The 20227-nt window shown below is 39.5% G+C and overlaps 1 protein-coding gene across 1 annotated transcript in view; it reads right to left on the bottom strand.

The window, feature by feature from the left end:
- Positions 1–2130: 2130 nt before the first annotated feature.
- Positions 2131–20227, bottom strand: part of yjefn3 (YjeF N-terminal domain containing 3) — a 72776-nt gene continuing 54679 nt past the window's right edge. The window contains exons 3-6 of the mRNA XM_060940536.1: positions 6520–6630; positions 4111–4224; positions 3835–3985; positions 2131–3096 (exon numbers count right to left, since the gene is read on the bottom strand). Coding sequence (XP_060796519.1) covers positions 2900–3096; positions 3835–3985; positions 4111–4224; positions 6520–6630 — 573 coding nt within the window. The 3' untranslated portion in view covers positions 2131–2899. The remainder of the gene's footprint in view (positions 3097–3834; positions 3986–4110; positions 4225–6519; positions 6631–20227) is intronic.

The following is a 20227-nucleotide window of genomic DNA, read 5'->3' as shown; positions in this document are numbered from 1 at the left end:
TATGTCTGATGTCTGTTGCACATTTCTCAGAGAACAGAGTTTTAAAAGACAGGCAAAATGCTTGAATGGTCCAATCCAGCCCCCTCCTGCCTGCCATTGGCCAGAGCATGTCTGCATCCATGTTGGAAAAAAAAAAGTGGAGGAGAGAATAGAGTGGGGTGACTCACTAAAATTGCTGTATGTTTATTAGGACAGGAATGTCAAGTGTGTCATTTATCCTCATGCATATTCACAGGAGTTATGTGAGGTGTCCTGGTTTTATTCTACATGTTATATGGATCCACTGTTGATTTCAGATAAGTGGTCTTCGATATTAGCTGGAAAAATAAATATTATTGCCATAAATATTTGTGCATTATTTCAGATTTCTTTGCCATTCGTGAACTGTTTGCACTTACGAAGAAATCACACACATTCGATTTGCAATTATAAGTTATTCACATGTGAAAAAACATGAAGGAGCATTTCACCATTGTGTCCTAAAACTGCACATCTGAAATGATGTGAAAAAAGTGAAAAAAATGACCTGTGGAAAATGATTTATGAGAAAATCACGTGTGAAAAATAAGTGAAAGCCAAAATGTATAGTGTTGGAGAACCGTGAATAAGTGTCACATGTGAACTGTATAATTTTTCATGTTAAGCTCGTGTGACTTCTCTGTATGGGTTTATTTGATGACTTTATTTACAAAGTTGGCACTTAAGCACTGATGTGACACTAATCTTTTGATTAAACAGTTTTATTCTCAGGAGTGACTCAGTGAATTATAGTAATCTGTCAGTGTCCTGACAGGGAATATTTTTATTCTTTTAAATGGCGCTCAGCCATTCAAACTGTAAGAAACCTTTCCTGAATCTCATGTATGGACTTCCCCTGTCAAGGCCTTTGACTGACAACAACCACACTGCATTGTTGACATGTTCCTCCACAGTTAGTATACAGCAGATGGTCCTTTTACATCAATCTTCTTTAACCTTAATGACCACCAATCACATGATTCTCCATTTCCCAACAGGGGAACAGCATCCTGTTTCAAGCAGGTCAGAAAACATTGTGAACTGGAGCCTGACATGCACGTAAAGAGCTACTGAGTTGTATCTCATGCCTCATCAGTAACAGTAATGATATTTTGAGAACTGGCACTCGTTTGCCTACATAGTTGGCAAGGAGATTTTGGTGCATTTGCAATTTCCTGAGACAAAAGTATTTTAAGGTCTGTTTGAAGATGTGGATTGACTGCACTTATAAAAGCAATAAATCAAACTACTGTATATGGCGTAGACTGATTACTGAAAATCACTGGGGGGAGGCTATAAAGGCTGTAATTTGGATGTGAATGAAAAGAGTCTGCTCAATATCAAACAGCCAAATTTCCTGTGAAAACAGAGACCACAAAATGTTCTTTGCCTCGGTCCTCAGACTAAACAGATTTTCAGATTTTCCTTAGGTGGCATATTGAGGGCATATGACTTCAAGCCATCATTCATCAGCATGTTCTTTGGGTGTTTGGAGAAATAGACCTTTTTATTTTCCGAATTTTTACGATGTTGCTTCATATGAAATATACCGATATAAACAACAGACTTTTGAAATTATTGTATGTATAAAAATACAATTCTTTTTGCCAACCTCAGTGAACCTAATGCTAAATATTTATAGAAAGAGGAATATACGGATGTCCTGAAATGACCTTTACCTCAAACTGTGTGTTTCTCCGTTATGGGTAATTTATACTGGAACTGTTGTTTGAGAACAAACGGTCATTCTTACACCCACACCATTTTCCTGACTTCGAGTAAATCTTCAAGTAAAGATAATATACTCTGTGGTCTAAAACCTTTAATTTTTCCCCAAAATATTGGCTATATGACTGTAACATCCAATTGTTACCCTGTTCAGTGATGGCTAGGAGTGACCATTAATCTTAACTTCAGGAGGCTTGTGGCTAAGAAGCATGTGAAAACACATGGGAAGTTAACAGGTTCAAAGAGAAGAGAATTTATTTGAATTTGAAATCTAAACTGGTGTTAAACACAACCTATTCAAACTAAGAAACTAATTATATATATATATATATATATATATATATATATATATATATATATAAAATGAATAAAATTGGCTGCAGAAAGACACAGTAATTGTATATAATACATAGAAGAATTTAATGTATTTATAATTTAATGTCTAATACTAAAGAATATTCAAGGTTTTTCCATCCATTATCCATAACCACTTGTCCTGTGCAGGGTCGCGGGCAAGCTGGAGCCTATCCCAGCTGACTACGGGCGAAAGGCGGGGTACACCCTGGACAAGTCTCCAGATCATCACAGGGCTGACACACAGAGACAAACAACCATTCACACTCACATTCACACCTACGGTCAATTTACAGCCACCAATTAACCTACCCTGCATGTCTTGGGACTGTGGGGGAAACCGGAGCACCCGGTGGAAACCCACACATACATGGGCAGAACATGCAAACTCCACACAGAAAGGCCCTCATCAGCCGCTGGGCTTGAACCCAGAAAACTCGAGGGTTTTTTTAACCATAAAATTGAATGAAGGGCAAAAGCTTGGATCAATTATCAGAACAGTCAAAATATTTTCTACCATGTGAAATTGCATAAGTATATGAACAAAAAACATTACAGAACAGAACCTTCTTTTTCAGGCAAAAAACCCCCCAAACAAACAAACAAACAAACAAAAAAAAAACATAAGCTACGCACTTTTACCGAAGTACATATCCACACCATATCCAGTCACTACAACAGTCTCTGTGCACAAATTTCTATACATTTTACCACAGTAACAACCTATAAAGTACAAAATGTGAATGTGTATATATATATATAATTCATACATATCCAAAATATTTTTGTTGTGTCAGTGTTACAGTTCTATAAAACAGTCGGTGCCTGGAAATTCAGGCAGATTGAGTTCATATTTTTTCTGCATGTCATATGGAAGAAAACGTCCGGCTAGAAAGTGCTTCCCAGAGAAACTTGTGGCACACTTTTTGGGGACTGTCAGAGAGATAAGAACCTCTGGATTGATCCCATCTTTACTCGCTTCATCCACATCCCAACCTTTGGAGTAAAAAATAATGTTATGGTTAGTTAATGTTTTTAAAAAAAATTCACATAATGGACCTCATTTATGAACCTTTTAGTAAAGTTTTGTGCAAATATTTTTATTTTTTGGTAACACTGATTTGTTTTATATTGATAAATATCAATTAGTAGTAAATTACCAAACATGTTCACAGCACAAATTTATAGTTAACAATGCCCAAGAAAAAAAAGGTAAGGAGAGCTGTAAATGAGAACATGAAGAATAAATGGTGAAAGACTGACTTTTAAACACGTTCCAGTAATGTAGCCAAACCACTGCATTGCTTTGGATACCATAGGCACACACTAACTACTACTCCTCCTCTAAAAATAGGTGCCATTTATTTTGTCCTGATTTTTGGACTACTCTTATTCATTTTAAAATTTTAGATTTATTTCTTTCAGGTCATTTAATATGAAACAAGTGAGCCTCACAAAATTTTCACTAAATCTGTTTGTGCAATTTAAATAAATAAGGAACTTGAGACAGCAATTATACAGTTTGAAGCTGATCAATCATGGTTCAGTTTAGTGAGTCTCCTTAAATGTAAATTTACACAAACTCAGGAGCTCGTAAATTTTCATACATTTTTTATGTAAATGTTCCTGTGAACAATTTACGAAAAAAAATAATCATTCATATCCAGATTGATAAATGAGGTCCAGTTTGAAAGTGGATTGTGTATTATGTTGAGACGTTTAGTGAGACAATACCTGAGGGCACATCCACACTCGCAATGGGGATCTTCACCTGTTTGAGGGTGACCAATATTCCAGAATAGGGTTCTCTTACATCTTTAAGGTCTATTTCTGGCCCCACAATAGCATCAATCACCAGATTATAGGCATCATTTATGAGCTGGACCTGCACAGCATGAGCAGACAAGTACAAATGAGGCTTAGCGCTGACTGTTGACAGCTCGTCTCCCTCCGGGTGCTAAAGGAAATTCTCTTTGTCACAATTTCTTACGTGGTTTGAAAAATGCTTACCTCGGTTGGAAGATAAGAAAGGAAAGGAATGTCCATCTTCTCACACTGAATGGTAAAGTCCTGATGTAAGTTATCAGGAGATCGTTTGGGATAAAAAATTGTGGGCTCATATTCCTAGAAGGACAGAAAGAGGATGACATTTGAGTTGATCAGGCAAAATGCAGCCATGAGGAGATTCATGGTTTACAGTAGTACAGTGATCAGACTCCTCTGGGCCTCATTGAATGCTTGGAGATACTAGTGAAAAAAGGAAAAGCAGACATATTTGACCACATATGGAGCAAATGCTCTCCCTCCATAAACACAATTTGCATTTACAGCAAGCTTTGGTTTCTTGTGCTGACATATAAAGTGTAAAGCGAGTCAACAAATTCATCATATTACTTTCACACTGGTTTATAGCACCAACGAAAGAGGAACCTTGGACAAGTTTCTTAAAAATGGAGTCTTGAAATACAAATTAAATGGCATTTCAAACAACTTTTAAATGTATTTTAGTGCCATTATTAAAAAAAAAAAGCCCAGTGCCATTACCGCACATGCTAAGAGAGCTTCAGCCCGAGATAATACAAGCAAAAAGATCTCAGACACATGCAATTGAAGTCAAAATTCTCACTGCATGTGTGTGCAATAACAGTCCACTCCAGCATAATAAGAAGAATATTAATCTAGAAATCAAAGTCGATGTCACTGCTTGTAACAATAGCAGAATGGAGTGTTACTGTATGTAACGATTAAAACACATTGGAGCATGGTGTTATAGGAAAATATAACACCGTGAGGGGGAGGCAATATGCAGAACAATGGAAAATGGAGTTACTGTTATTACACTGAAGTTGATTATTTTCCTACAAGTGTTTTACTTCTGTACTTTATCAGTTTACAGTAACATTTAATGTTGGCATACATGCATGAGACAAGTTCCTGTTATCACTTACATTACAGCAGCTTTAAACAGCTGTGTCCTCACCAGCCTCTCATTTTTTTTTCCTCTCAAAGTTTAAAAAAAAAAAATCCAGGTTGTCCTGTACCATAAAAGAAACTGCAAATCCTAAGGTCCTGAAGACATTCCTATGGTGGAAAACTTCAGGTTACAGCTTTACCTCTGAAATGTGACAAATTTCTGGCACTGAAGACTCCTTCAAAAAAAAAAAAAAAAAAGCTAAATAAGTGTCCCCTCACTGAAAAATTCACCAGATCAAGATCTACAAGGTTTTTGTTTGGTTTTGTGTTTTAAATTGATTTATGTCCACCATCCTGGTCCTTGTGCAAGTGTGATACTCTAGAAACAATAACATGTTTAAATGATCAAATTAGCATATAACCCGTGATTTGAATTACATTCAAATACATTCAACAGCTACTGTTACGTAAAACTAATCAACACCTTCTGACCAATCAGGATCAAACTTTCAACAGCGCAGTGAGATTAATTTCTGCAATATAGAGATAAGGCAAGAGGTCTCAAGAAGAAAGAACAGACAGCAAAGCTGACGCTCACATCTTACATTCTGTAATAGGGTTTTTTTGTTTTAACGGTCATAACAACAAGTTGTACAAGTTCTAGGAGTTAATATATTTTCAGTGCAATATTATTGTTACCTGCTTCAGAAATTAACATGTAGCCCTCAGCAACAGACTGATTTAATTCACTTTTCAGTTGAATTTTATTTGTCTAGCAGCTTGAACAATAGGTGTGCATAGATTAGGCAAGAGACATGACAACACACACAGATTTGGCCTTTAAATATCTGCATTTTTACCCCAAAGTCTTCATTATTTGAAAGAAAAAAAAATCGAAAGGAAAAGCTATTCTCAATCAACCTATGTTCTTTCAGTGTTTACTTGTTTGTTAACTACTTCACTGCTAAATTAAAAATACTAAATTTCATGCCCTTTTTTGCACTTAGCCTGTTTTTTTTTTTTTTTTTTAATTTACTTTTTATTTTGTTTACCCTAGCCTAAACATTAAGCCTTTTCTTTAGTATGGTACATGTACAATCTTACTGTGAATCTAAAACAGCAGCTAGGAATTGTGCAACTGCCTGAAACTAACTTTTTCTCCTTTGGAAAAGAGTCAATGTTCTTTATGCATTCTAGGAATGCTGTAATGTAAGAATAACTGCTTTCTTGAGTCTCAAGCCAAACCACAGCCCTTTACTGATAGCAATACAATTGCTTGAGCAGATTTTATTGATATTTTCCTGTGGCTGAATACTGATATGCCATAAATTTTTCATCTCTAACACAGATGGTGAAGTTATATAGGCACATGGTATCCTAAAGTAGATTATCCTTTTTATCCTTGTATCCTGTTTTTTTTCTCTCTTGTAGAGGAATACCAGGAAATTAAGGAATACTACAATGGTACCTCCAAATATTCCACTTTTGCTTATTATTAATACTCACAAATATGCGCAGGTGTCGAGCACACACCAAGCCAATGGCACCGTTTTGCTCTGGCCCACAAATAACCAAGACTGTAGGTTGTTTCTTGGTCAGAGAGCTCAGAGGATAGGCCTGCAGGGAGAAAAAAAAAAAAAAAGAGTGACAAAGAGAGAAACCAATGAGACATCTCATTTTTGCTGACAAATAAGCCAAATGCTTTATCACTGTCAGAAGTTCTATCTATAGCAGATGTTGAACAAAAGGGAGAGACGGTATCCATAGATAAACTCATAAAGACCCCCAGAACAGACTTAACACGTGAAAAACAAAATTAAGACAAGCTGCAGGAGGCAGACTTTAAATATCACACTTTTCATTGGCCACCTAAACTGAGCCAAGCCTTCGGCGCTTTACATATTTTCCTCGCTGGCTCACAGCTCCCTCAGCTGAAACGTCACGCTGAAAATCTCGTGTCACATTTGCTGGAACCAAACAGGGTCTGCCATCTATTCATAGCACACAAGAACCTGAGTGTGCGTCATACGAACAATAAGCCAATTAAAAGAAACTGTCTTTTTATAAACCTGATCTCTGTCCACCACATTTTTAGCATATGGGCACTTACCATGGACAAAAATTTTAACACATTTCCCCATACTGAAGAAATAAAGGAAAACAGGTTCCTCAAAAGCCACTTATAATCGAAGTTTAGGGGTACTTATTGTGCAGGCAATAAACAATTGCTTGGAACACATTTTTGTAGAAAGCCTTCATGAATTTTTCATAGATACAGTATTATGTTAAATTGTACATCTTTCAAGGGTAGGACTACTTTTTCAGATGGAAGAATTTGCTTTTATGCAAGTCAGGGCTGGACCAATCAGTAATCCACTAGCAAGACTTGCCCAAGACTAACAGATTTCATGTCCTGGCTATTAGTTTTAATTCATAGCTGCCCAACATGTAGGTTTAACAACTAGGGAAAAAAAACCTCCTTGACTTATTTTGTATGTAGCTCTGCATTGTAACCCACTTTATGGTGGCTCATGCATTTGAATCCCACCACCTGCTGCAACACAAACAGTGTCCTGAAGCACAACGTGGATGTCAGTAAAAGGTCCCCCCCCCCCCCCCCCATCCTTCCCCCTGCCAGTTTTCTCCCTTGGCCAATTCCCACCCACCAGTCAGGTCTCCCGTATCATAAGACAGCTTTGTGGTTGTACAGTACCAATGATCATGTGCGTCCTCTGATACATGTGAAGCCAGCCAACCACATTTGAACTGCTGCTCATGCAGTGTCACAGGATGGGATAAAACACTCAGACGAAAACACCATGAAAGCACATACATGAGCTTACAGACACCAATAACACTGGTCTACAGCCAAAACGCTTCTGAAATAAATATAGTCAAATTTTACCAATTCTGGGTCGCCGAGAACAAAAATGAAACTTAAAATTGTTCATTGGCTCTAGTTTCCAAGATTGGCTCTATGAATAAATCTATGATCGGGTTTGGATAGTACTTACTTTTTTGGCAAAACAAGTAATGATGCAATCTGAAGCCGGTATTGCATCATACATGATATCATGTTATTCCTAGAAGTCACTGATGATGCAATCATAAGTCAACTTACATCACTCTGCTGAACAAATTGCCCTATATCAGCTCAAAAAAAAAATCTTACAGTGCTATGCACTCGAGATTAAGTCTTTGCTTGACAAGCTTGACAAGAGATGCTCCGTTTCATGAATACAAGAGACAAGCTGCCAAAAAGCACTGAGTACACACAGAATAAGGACTAAACCTATTCAGTACTTATACATAATTGTTTTTTGCCATTTGGTTCATAATGCATTTTATTTATATAAACTTTTTGTTGATTTTCTAGTGTTACATAAAGAGAACAGGTGAAATATCATGTAAACCAACTATAAACACATGAAGAGACATAGGTTTACAACTTATACTTAAAACATTACTATCTACACAATGTACATAAAGTATAAAATGTAAAAATTTAAATATCTTGGAAGCTGTAGCCAATCAGTTGTTTTAATTGCCATATTTGAATTCAACACACCAAATTTCATTACAAACAGCCAATTTAATCTCTGAAGCAGACAACTTCTGAAAAATTTTGACCAGTGTAACTGGCTAGTGTTACTGGGTCCATCACAGCCATGGAAGGTTGTAGCATCACCTAGTAGAGGTTTTTGGGTTTTTTGTTTGTTTGTTTTTTAATAGAAAACACATTGAGAAGTAATAAAGATGCGAGACAAACACAAATCTCATAGCTGAAACTTTGGCCAATGACTTACTGACAGTGTGTTGGTCACAAAAACACAAACAATAGAATAAAAATAAAAACTTGTTTCTCTTATTCAGTATTAATGCACTTACCTAGCAAACCAGCTCACCATGTGCTATTATATTATGTTAGCTACTCCTTTTTAAGCCTAATCTGTTTCCAACAGCAACCAGAACATGGAACTGGGAAGCACACTGGAGTTTTTACCTGACTGGTGAGCTAGCCAATTTCAATAATTTATGTTTTATCCACCCGTTTATGTAACAATTGCCCTTAAAGCTTTATAAATCAACGAGTTAAGTGAGGCTACATCCACACGACAACGGCAACGAATTTTTTTTTTTAAATATCACGTTCACATGGGCAAAGGATCAGTAAAATATCAGGTTCATATGGCAATGCAACGCTTGCTGAAAATGATGCAATACACATGCCACACCTCTACGTGTGCTGTAAGACGGTCCCATCGGAGACACCAGAACAATAGAAGAAGTAGACGCATGCGCATAAACCCCTTCTTCTGTAGCATCAGCCACAAAGTTTTGATTATTAATCAGTAGCGTAAAAAGGAAGACGTGGAAAGAGGAATGAATGGGGGTAGATGGAAGCCGGTACGCCAACATTCTGATATCCTCCAGAATTCTTTAATGGTCCGGAATAAATTGAATGCTACACGTTGATGAATTACTTTGTTCTTCTACGCCCTTTTTGAGGAATATATTGTCGGACTTAAACCAACATCTGAAGAGGTGAGATCGCTCCTTTTTTTTTTCCTATTTTTGCTGGTGGGATTGTTTTTGTTTTTGGAAAGCGCACAGGCGGTGCACGGTTTGGTTATACTCAGTACTTCCGCAGTGTTTGGACTAAAGACTCTGCCCTAAGGGCTATTCTCTCACTCTCTCTCTCACTTTGCACCATTACACAATAAATATTCACAGTGAAAATATTTTGTAAGCACGTTTCATGAACCAAGTTATAGGATTTTTTGACAACTCGCATCGAGTTCGTTACACCTCTACCCGGCGTGAAGCACTGACAGTCATGTGGTTGTGACGTCATCGTAAACAAATCCGTTCTACTCATCCAGACGACTTCGCAACGGGGCCGTTGCCAGATTTTTCCACTCTGGAACCCGTTCTCAAAAGATTTCATTTTGGGGCACCCAAAACGCCGGTGCCGTGTGGACGCCAGGCCGAAACGATAAACAATTTTATCAGATTCACCTGAATCCGTTGCCGTGTGGACAGGGCCTGAGTCAACTGGACGTCAGTTTTTTGCTCAGTACAAAAAAAGTGTCTCTTTCATTCTTCTGCACCTACAGAGATGTGATACATAGAGATTAGCTTGGAAAACTTCATTTGAGGAGCAAAATACATTAGTTATGAGGTTTTTGTTCAATGAGGAATTTTTCAGCTGATCACCTTTGAGGTATGACTCACAGCATGTGAAGGATCATTTCCAGTCCTGCATTTTAATGTGGGTGTAGTTGCGCATTTCCAAGCAACTGTAGAACCATGGCAGTAATTAATTTAATGGCACTTGGAAACAGCATAATTACCTGAACCAAATGTCCCATTAAGACTAATCAGCTGGTATAGATGCTCCATTGGCAAGTTTCTGAGATGCCGGGCAAAAAACAGCTAGCTCACTGGAGAGACAGCTTTCATTTCACAGTATATTTTCTTACTAGTCCCTCTGAAGGTTCCCCACTCCTGATCTGAACACTATCAATCCATCTACAGCCCTATGGTGGGCGTGTTTCTGTAATAGAGTACAAAACTCAGTGGTCCATGGGTGTGTTTATTTAAAACGGTCTTTCCCTGGTTCTGCTGCTGTTTTGGAAGCAAAGGGAGCAAAAAGTTTTCCAGTTCTGCTGATGGACTGGGATACACACTGATCTCATAATACTTTCTTTCTGATCATCATTTTACAGGAGCACTCAGGTAGTGGCCCATTTCTCCACATACCCCATTATGACATGTAAGAACCTGATGTTCTTGTCTGGCTGAAAGTACTGAGACATGATCTCGCACAGTCAAAATACACACAGGGTTCCATCAGTCTGAGAGATAAAAACAATATCCTGATACTGGGAATGTGATTTGACTTCAGACACCAGTCTTGGAAAACTTAAGAACATAAAAGTGCTTATGCCTAAGGGCAGGGGAGGGGTGTAGGATGGTTGAAATTTGCTTTGGATGCTTGTCTCTAGTTGAATAGCTGGGTTATGAAATCAGTGAGCAGTAAAAACCGACTATTACACTTTCCTTTGAACAACATTACTGATGTCATTCTGGGTTCTGAGCTCCTGACCAGTGTGTTTTTGTAGATTATGATTTATAGAGGCCAGCAAGGGGTTTTGTTGATGCTAATTGTGACAGGAAGCTTGTGGTCGAAACCCTCAGAGGAAACAGAAAGGAGCAGCAAGTAAAACTTCTCTGACTGAGGGAAGAAAATCTGTCCACAGAGATCATTCATCAGGAAACAATCACAGGATTCACATTGCTCTCAGGTAAGTCACGTGGAGCCTGACTCAATCCAGATGGAGCAACCGGACGTACAGAACAGTCTGTTTGGACCAAACTGAAATAATTCTGTCTACCTCCTGTCTGGTCACACTAGGTGCTGACCACCTATAAGAGAAAATAAATCTCCTTATTAACTCATTGGCCACTTTAATAGGAACACTGGACAGTTGAAGATTGGGAAAAAGACCAGGTGATGTTTTTACATGTCCAGTTTCAGTAAGCTTGTGCATCAAATTCCTGTTCTTGGCTGATATGAGTGGAATGTGATGTGGTCTACTAATGCTGTAGACCAGCCTCTCTCAACCAGGGTGCCGTCTGGCTTCATTAGGGGTGCCTTTAAAAAATTTTATATTCTAACATTGGAATAAATAAAATGAATTAAAATTCCAAAAAATGATAGTTACACTAATGCAGATCATCGTCGCCTCATGCATCATCAAAATTTGTCTCACGGCCCCTTTTCCCATGTCACAACGTCACTGCCGGGGTCAGCGTATGGTCAAAGTGACTGCGTATATTTTATATGGGGGTGCCTTGAGAATTTGCATACTTCTGAAGGGTGCCATGACTGAAAAAAGTTTGAGAAACACTGCTGTAGACCATCCACTTCAAATTTCAGCACGTAGTGGGTTGTGAATTCTGCTCACCCAAGTTGTAAAAAAAAAAAAAAAAAGATTCTTTGAGTTACCATAGGCTTCCTGTCAGCTCAAACCAGTTCAGCAATTCTACTCTGACTTCTCTCAACAAGGGGTGTCTGCTAGATGGTGTTGTTTTTGCACTATTCTGTGTAAACTCTAGAGTCGATTGCGTGTGAAAATCCCAGGGGATTAAGCAGTTTCTGAAATACTCAAACCAAACTCAAACTGTATCTGCATGATTTTATGCATTGCTTTGCTTCCACTGTGGAAGCAAAGCAATCTTTATCCAAGCCAAAATTTTTCAAAAAATCACCCAATCATGTGGAAGTTCCACATGATTGGGTGATTTTTGGAAAAATTTTGGCTTGGATAAAGATTGGATAATTGTCTGAATGTGCAGGCATACACGTGGTGCTAAGTATTCCAATTATTATTTTAGTTGCAGGTGCAGTAAAATTTGAGCATACTACTTGTTTTGTCCACATTCAGTTATTTGTTTGGGTGTTTTTTTTCTATGTCAGCAAGATTTAATCCAGTAATGTTATATTAATATCTTAATACATTTCTTGAAGCATTTAAAATTGTATCTAGAGAAGAGTTCCATTTTAATCATATATAAACACCCTTTAATACCAGGTGGTACAGTACTAAAGCATTGTCCTTATGATTAGGAAGTTGTGTGTACAAATCAAGTTGGTGCCAAGTGTGGTGGTGGTCTCTGTTTGAATCCTTTAATCTGAGAAAACTTTCATGTCTGTTATTTGTCCATTTCTATTCTACTTTTCCCCAAGAAAATTTAAGAGAAACAGTTGATACCTAAATGAAGCACAAGTAAGAATCCAGAGGTATCAAAGAGAAATGTTTAAGCAAAGAAATTTTCTCTTGTGTGAAGAGACTCAACAACACTGTCATTCTCTGTAGGAGTATTAAAACTGGTCCCTGGAGCTGTTGAGTCTGACAAGTTGCAAGTTCTTTCCGTGCCTGTTTGCTTGTTCGGCCAGACCATGGCACCGTATTGGGAGCAGGTTTTAAGCTGTCGTGCTGAGATGATGAAAATAAAAATGATTCAGGCAGAGGGAAAAAAAAAACATATATGTGTGTGGTCTGTAACATCTATGACCTTTGAAGCAATAGAGTGCAGACAGGTCACTGTTGAAGAGTGGGTCACAGCTGAGTTCACGACATGCTTTAAGTAAATAGAGGGTTCATGCTCATCATGCTGTTTCTAATGTTTACTTCACTTACTCCCATTACTGTTGGAAATATAAACGGTTTCTGCACTGTTATGGCTCTGTGACTAACCAGTCTTCACTGTGACACAAAGACAAATCACCTATTAAAGTGCTCAGAATCCCCAAAATCTGTTGGTATTCTTAGTCCATGACCTAGTGAACCAGTATTTACTGATAGACTTTAAAGCACTTATGTAAGTCGCTTTCTATAAGGGCATCTGCCAAATGCTATAAATCTCATCTCATCTCATTATCTCTAGCCGCTTTATCCTGTTCTACAGGGTCGCAGGCAAGCTGGAGCCTATCCCAGCTGACTACGGGCGAGAGGCGGGATACACCCTGGACAAGTCACCAGGTCATCACAGGGCTGACACATAGACACAGACAACCATTCACACCCACATTCACACCTACGGTCAATTTAGAGTCACCAGTTAACCTAACCTGCATGTCTTTGGACTGTGGGGGAAACCAGAGCACCCGGAGGAAACCCACGCGGACACGGGGAGAACATGCAAACTCCGCACAGAAAGGCCCTCGCCGGCCACAGGGCTCGAACCCAGACCTTCTTGCTGTGAGGCGACAGCGCTAACCACTACACCATCGTGCCGCCCAAATGCTATAAATGTAAGAGTAAATGCAAAAATCAGTTTCTTTTCAGCGGTCCCAGCAAACATGACATTTTAATCTATCAAAAACAAAAATGTTGAATAATACTGTTTATAGTTTTTTACATTGTTTACAAATGCCAAGAAACGACTAAAGATGACCCAGAGACACCTCTTCACTTTTAACCTCATAAAAATGTCAGGGTCTGTGAATGTCTTCCTGTCATCATGGCCCCCACACATGGTTACACTATGGTATTAGCTTCATTTGTACAAAACAGCAAGAGGTCACACATGTACTTCAGAATGACCCTGAGTCCAATGAGACTATGTAAATGAAGTTCAGTTCATTTACAGACCTTGCATTCTAGCTAGTTGACTACTTAACTACTAGTAAACAGCTTGTATGTATCTCGGGTTGCACTGTCATCCTCATAAAAACCTGCCAAAATATAGCATAATTATAACTTTTTAGGAAAATTTAAATATGCACACACACGGGGCTGCAAAAGTAGATATACAGTAATGAAAAACAAAACATTTGCAAAAAATGAAATTTGATGGTGAAAAATGAAACCTAGCACCACTATTATAATACTGGCAATACTGGAATAATCCTTACTGTATACCTACTTTTGCAGCCCCCTGTGTGTGTGTGATTATATATCTAACACACACACACACACACACACACACACACACACACACACACACACACACACACATATACATACAGTGGGGCAAAAAAGTATTTAGTCAGTCACCAATTGTGCAAGTTCTCCCACTTAAAAAGATGAGAGAGGCCTGTAATTTTCATCATAGGTATACCTCAACTATGAGAGACAGAATGAGAAAAAATCCAGAAAATCACATTGTCTGATTTTTAAATAACTTATTTGCAAATTATGGTGGAAAATAAGTATTTGGTCAATAACAAAAGTTCATCTCAATACTTTGTTATATACCCTTTGTTGGCAATGACAGAGGTCAAACATTTTCTGTAAGTCTTCACAAGGTTTTCACACACTGTTGCTGGTATTTTGGCCCATTCCTCCATGCAGATCTCCTCTAGAGCAGTGATGTTTTGGGGCTGTCACTGGGCAACACGGACTTTCAACTCCCTCCAAAGATTTTCTATGGGGTTGAGATCTGGAGACTGGCTAGGCCACTCCAGGACCTTGAAATGCTTCTTACAAAGCCACTCCTTCGTTGCCCGGGCGGTGTGTTTGGGATCATTGTCATGCTGAAAGACCCAGCCACGTTTCATCTTCAATGCCCTTACTGATGGAAGGAGGTTTTCACTCAAAATCTCACGATACATGGCCCCATTCATTCTTTCCTTTACACGGATCAGTCGTCCTGGTCCCTTTGCAGAAAAACAGCCCCAAAGCATGATGTTTCCACCCCCATGCTTCACAGTAGGTATGGTGTTCTTTGGATGCAACTTAGCATTCTTTCTCCTCCAAACACCACAAGTTGAGTTTTTACCAAAAAGTTCTATTTTGGTTTCATCTGACCATATGACATTCTCCCAATCCTCTTCTGGATCATCCAAATGCTCTCTAGCAAACTTCAGACGGGCCTGGACATGTACTGGCTTAAGCAGGGGGACATGTCTGGCACTGCAGGATTTGAGTCCCTGGCGGCGTAGTGTGTTACTGATGGTAGCCTTTGTTACTTTGGTCCCAGCTCTCTGCAGGTCATTCACTAGGTCCCCCGTGTGGTTCTGGGATTTTTGCTCACCATTCTTGTGATCATTTTGACCCCACAGGGTGAGATCTTGCGTGGAGCCCCAGATCGAGGGAGATTATCAGTGGTCTTGTATGTCTTCCGTTTTCTAATAATTGCTCCCACAGTTGATTTCTTCACACCAAGCTGCTTACCTATTGCAGATTCAGTCTTCCCAGCTTGGTGCAGGTCTACAATTTTGTTTCTGGTGTCCTTTGACAGCTCTTTGGTCTTGGCCATAGTGGAGTTTGGAGTGTGACTGTTTGAGGTTGTGGACAGGTGTCTTTTATACTGATGAGTTCAAACAGGTGCCATTAATACAGGTAACGAGTGCAGGACAGAGGAGCCTCTTAAAGAAGAAGTTACAGGTCTGTGAGAGCCAGAAATCTTGTTTGTTTGTAGGTGACCAAATGCTTATTTTGCCGAGGAATTTACCAATTAATTCATTAAAAATCCAGCAATGTGATTTCCTGGATTCTTTCCCCCCATTCTGTCTCTCATAGTTGAAGTGTACCTATGATGAAAATTACAGGCCTCTCATCTTTTTAAGTGGGAGAACTTGCACAATTGGTGGCTGACTAAATACTTTTTTGCCCCACTGTACACACACACACACACACACACACACACACACACACACACACACACAGGATGTTTCAAAAATTTTATATCATTTCACAATCTAATAACTTTGCCAACAGCATGTGTGGAAACAGGTCAAAATTTTGTGTTTAATTTTTTTTTTTTATCTTTTTAGGTATAGAAATGCCATTCACTGGAAAAGAAAAGGCATTTTGTGTGTTAGAGTACGTTCGAACACAGTCGAACAAGACTGTGCAGCGTAAATTTATGAGAGAATTCTCTAAAAATGCCCCAACTGCAATGCAGATTTGGACATGGCACAAAAAGTTCAAAGAGGAAGGCTGGGTTAGGGTTAGGCGAGCATATTGAAAATTTGTGAAATCATTCATGGAATCCCACATACCTTTGAATTTCTCTTTCAAATTTCATCTCATTATCTCTCACTGCTTTATCCTGTTCTACAGGGTCGCAGGCAAGCTGGAGCCTATCCCAGCTGACTAAGGGCGAAAGGTGGGTTACACCCTGGACAAGTCGCCAGGTCATCACAGCCCTGTATGTATGTGTGTGTGTGTATTTTATATATATATATATATATATATATATATATATATATATATATATATATATATATATATATACACACACACACACACACACACACACAGTTGGAGGAAAATGTTTGTACACCCTTTGGAATTTTTTACATTTCTGCCTAAATTGGTCATTAAACATCATCTGAACTCTCCAGCAATCTTAAGAATGAACAAACAGTGTCTGCTTGAACTAAAACCACCCAAACATTTGCATTTTATCATATTTTTATTGACCATAAGATGGAATTATTCACAGGATAGGGAGGCATAAGTAAGTACACCCTTTGATTTAGTAGCTGGTTGACCCTCCTCTGGCTGCAATAACTTCAACCAGACATTTCCTGTAGTTGCAGACTAGATGGGCACAACGATCAGGAGAAATCTTGCACCATTCCTCTTTGCAAAACTGTTGCAATTCAGCAAGATTCCTGGGATGCCTGGAATGGATGGCTTTCTTGAGGTCATGCCACAACATCTCGATTGGATTGAGGTCGGGGCTTTGACTGGGCCATTCCAGAACATGAATTTTGTTCTTCTGAAACCATTCTAATGTCAACCTGCTTCTGTGTTTAGGGTCATTGTCCTGTTGCAGGACCCATCCTCTCGAGTTTCAACTTTTTGACAGATTGCCTCAGGTTTTTCTGCAAAATATCTTGATATACTTGAGAATTCATTTTCCCATTGATTATAGCCAGTTGTCCAGGCCCAGAGGCAGCAAAGCACCCCCACACCATGATGCTACCACCGCCATACTTGACGGTGGGGATGAGGTTTTGCTGATGGTGTGCTGTACCGATTTTCCTCCACACATGATGTGGTGTGTTCCCCCCAAACAATTCAACTTTGGTTTCATCAGACCACAATATGTTTTTCCAGTGGCGCTGAGGAGCATCCAAATGCTTTTTCGCGAACTCCAAACGAGCAGAAATGTTCTTTCTGGACAGCAATGACTTCCTCCATGGCCTTCTCCCATGAATCCCATTCTTGTTCAGTGTCTTTCTTATAGTAGATGTGTCCACAGAGATGTCTGCATGTTTCAGTGATTTCCTCAAGTCTTCAGCGGACACTCTTGGATTCTTTTTTACCTCATTGATGATGACTCGCAGTGCCTTTGGAGTGATCTTCGCAGGGCGGCCACTCCTTGGCAGAGTAACAACCGTTCAAAAATTGTCTCCATTTATACACAATTTTTCTAATTGTAGACACATGAACACCAAGGGTCTTAGAGATGGTTTTGTAACCCTTTTTAGCTTTATACAAATAAATTATTTTGTGTCTTAAGTCTTCAGACAGCTCCTTTGAGCGAGGCATGATGCACAGAACATGCCTCTCATCAAAACACACCTTTTAACTGGTTTTCCAGTGGGGTGGGTAGCTTACGACACACCTCAGTGATTGGACATCAGGTTGGCTCACACCTGAGCCCATGTTTACATTAGACCGTATCAGCGGATCATCAGATTAACGTTTTTAAAACGATTAGTGTGCACACAGCAACACCAATACACGATTCGCATGCACACAGCAACGCCAATACACGGATACGCTCGGCTCCGCAGGCATCCTGCGCTCCAAATCACTCCGCCCTGAACAGCGAGTGCCCTCTGGAGGGTGCGCACTCCGGCCTTGCGCAGCTCACAGAGCACGCGAGTGAAGTGCACAAGCTGTGATTCGGGACTGAGCCGCTGTGTGTGTGATCCCAGCGCACATCACTTACCACTTGCAAGTGGAAGGATGGCAAGCCTAAAGACAATCATAACTACACAATGGGCAGTATTTGCATCAGTATTTGCAGTATTTTCATACTTTTATACTCTTTAATGAAAGGTGATACAAGGCGGAAGTCCGCGCCGTTTTTCAGCAGTAGCGTCACATGACCAACGCCAGCGAATCAGGAAGGTGGATGTCACAGTGACGTTGTCCAATGAGACGCCAGCTAGAGCTCAGCACAGCGTATCCGCGTATTCTGAATGTTTACACAGCACCGGAGCTGACACGATCTGGATTGAATACGTGGACGCTGGCGGATTCCCGTTTCCCGGCGTTTCCAGGCGGTTTAATGTAAACGGACAGTGCATCCGCGAAGAAAACGAGACAGATATGGTCTAATGTAAACGTAGCCTGAGTCAAATTGTTTAAATCATCTAATTAGTCTAATTAGCTCTTGGATGAGCCTTAGCTAAGGGTGTACTTACTTATGCCTCCCTATCCTGTCAATATTTCCATCTTATGGCCAATAAAAATATGATAACATGTAATTGTTTGAGTGGTTTTAGTTCAAGCAGACACTGTTTGTTCATTCTTAAGATTGCTGGAGAGTTCAGGCGATGTTTTATGACCAATTTAGGCAGAAATGTAAAAAATTCCAAAGGGTGTACAAACATTTTCCTCCGACTGTATATATATATATATATATATATATATATATATATATATATATACACACAGTGCAATGCAATAATGAGTACACCCTCTTTGAAAAGTAACATTTCACACAATATGACAAGGAACACAAAGATATATTTCCAAAATGTTCCCAGACTAAGTTAAACACAGGTTCTGTTGAGCTTTTGAACTCAAAACAAAGGCTAATAATATAACTTAAATGATTTTTATTTCAGTTTTAGTGAAATTTGTGTGGTGCAGAAATGAGTACACCCCACTGAAGGGCTCTGAGTAAAGCAACTTTTTAGGCTACCAATGTGGACCTGAACAAACAATTAACCACAGGTGAGTCTAATTAGTCATTACACAGGTGTTAATTAGGCAGTTGGCTACAAAAGGCTGTTACCTAAAGCAAACCACCCTTTCCCATTTCCTGCTGTCAGCAATGGCACCTCATGGCCAGGAAATGTCTCTGGATCTGAGAAAGCGGATTATTGCTTTACACAAGAGAGGTGAGGGCTACAAGAAGATCAGTAAAGCCTTACTTATCAGTAAGAACACAGTTGCAAAAGTGATCCAAAAATTCAAGACAGATGGAACTGCAGCCAAAGTACAGAGACGTACAGGCCGGCCAAGAAAATTAACACCCAGGCAGGAGCGGCTTGTAATGAGAAAAGTTGAGGAAAATCGGCATGCAAGTGCACAACAGGTATCCAAGGAAGTAGAGACTGAAATTGGAGTGAATGTGTCACGTGACACAATATGCCGTACAGTGCAGCGGAATGGCATGCATGGGTGTCGTCCCCGAAGGAAGCCTCTCCTAAAGCCCAGTCACAAAAAAGCCCATCTAGAGTTCGCCAGGGCACATGCTGAAAAGGATGAAGGCTACTGGGACTCTATACTCTGGAGTGATGAGACCAAAATCAATCTTTTTGGAACTGATGGCTTCAAAACAGTCTGGCGTCGCAAGGGTGAGGAGTACAAGGAAAAATGCATGGTGCCCACAGTGAAACATGGAGGGGGTAGTGTTCTTATGTGGGGTTGCATGAGTGCTGCCGGTGTTGGAGAACTGCATTTCATTGATGGCATCATGAATTCTCAAATGTACTGCTCTATACTGAAAG

The sequence above is a fragment of the Neoarius graeffei genome, chromosome 15, assembly GCF_027579695.1.
Source record: "Neoarius graeffei isolate fNeoGra1 chromosome 15, fNeoGra1.pri, whole genome shotgun sequence".
NCBI lineage: Eukaryota > Metazoa > Chordata > Actinopteri > Siluriformes > Ariidae > Neoarius > Neoarius graeffei.
Note: the sequence above shows the minus strand (reverse complement) of the source record. Positions and strands in the feature narration are given on the sequence as shown.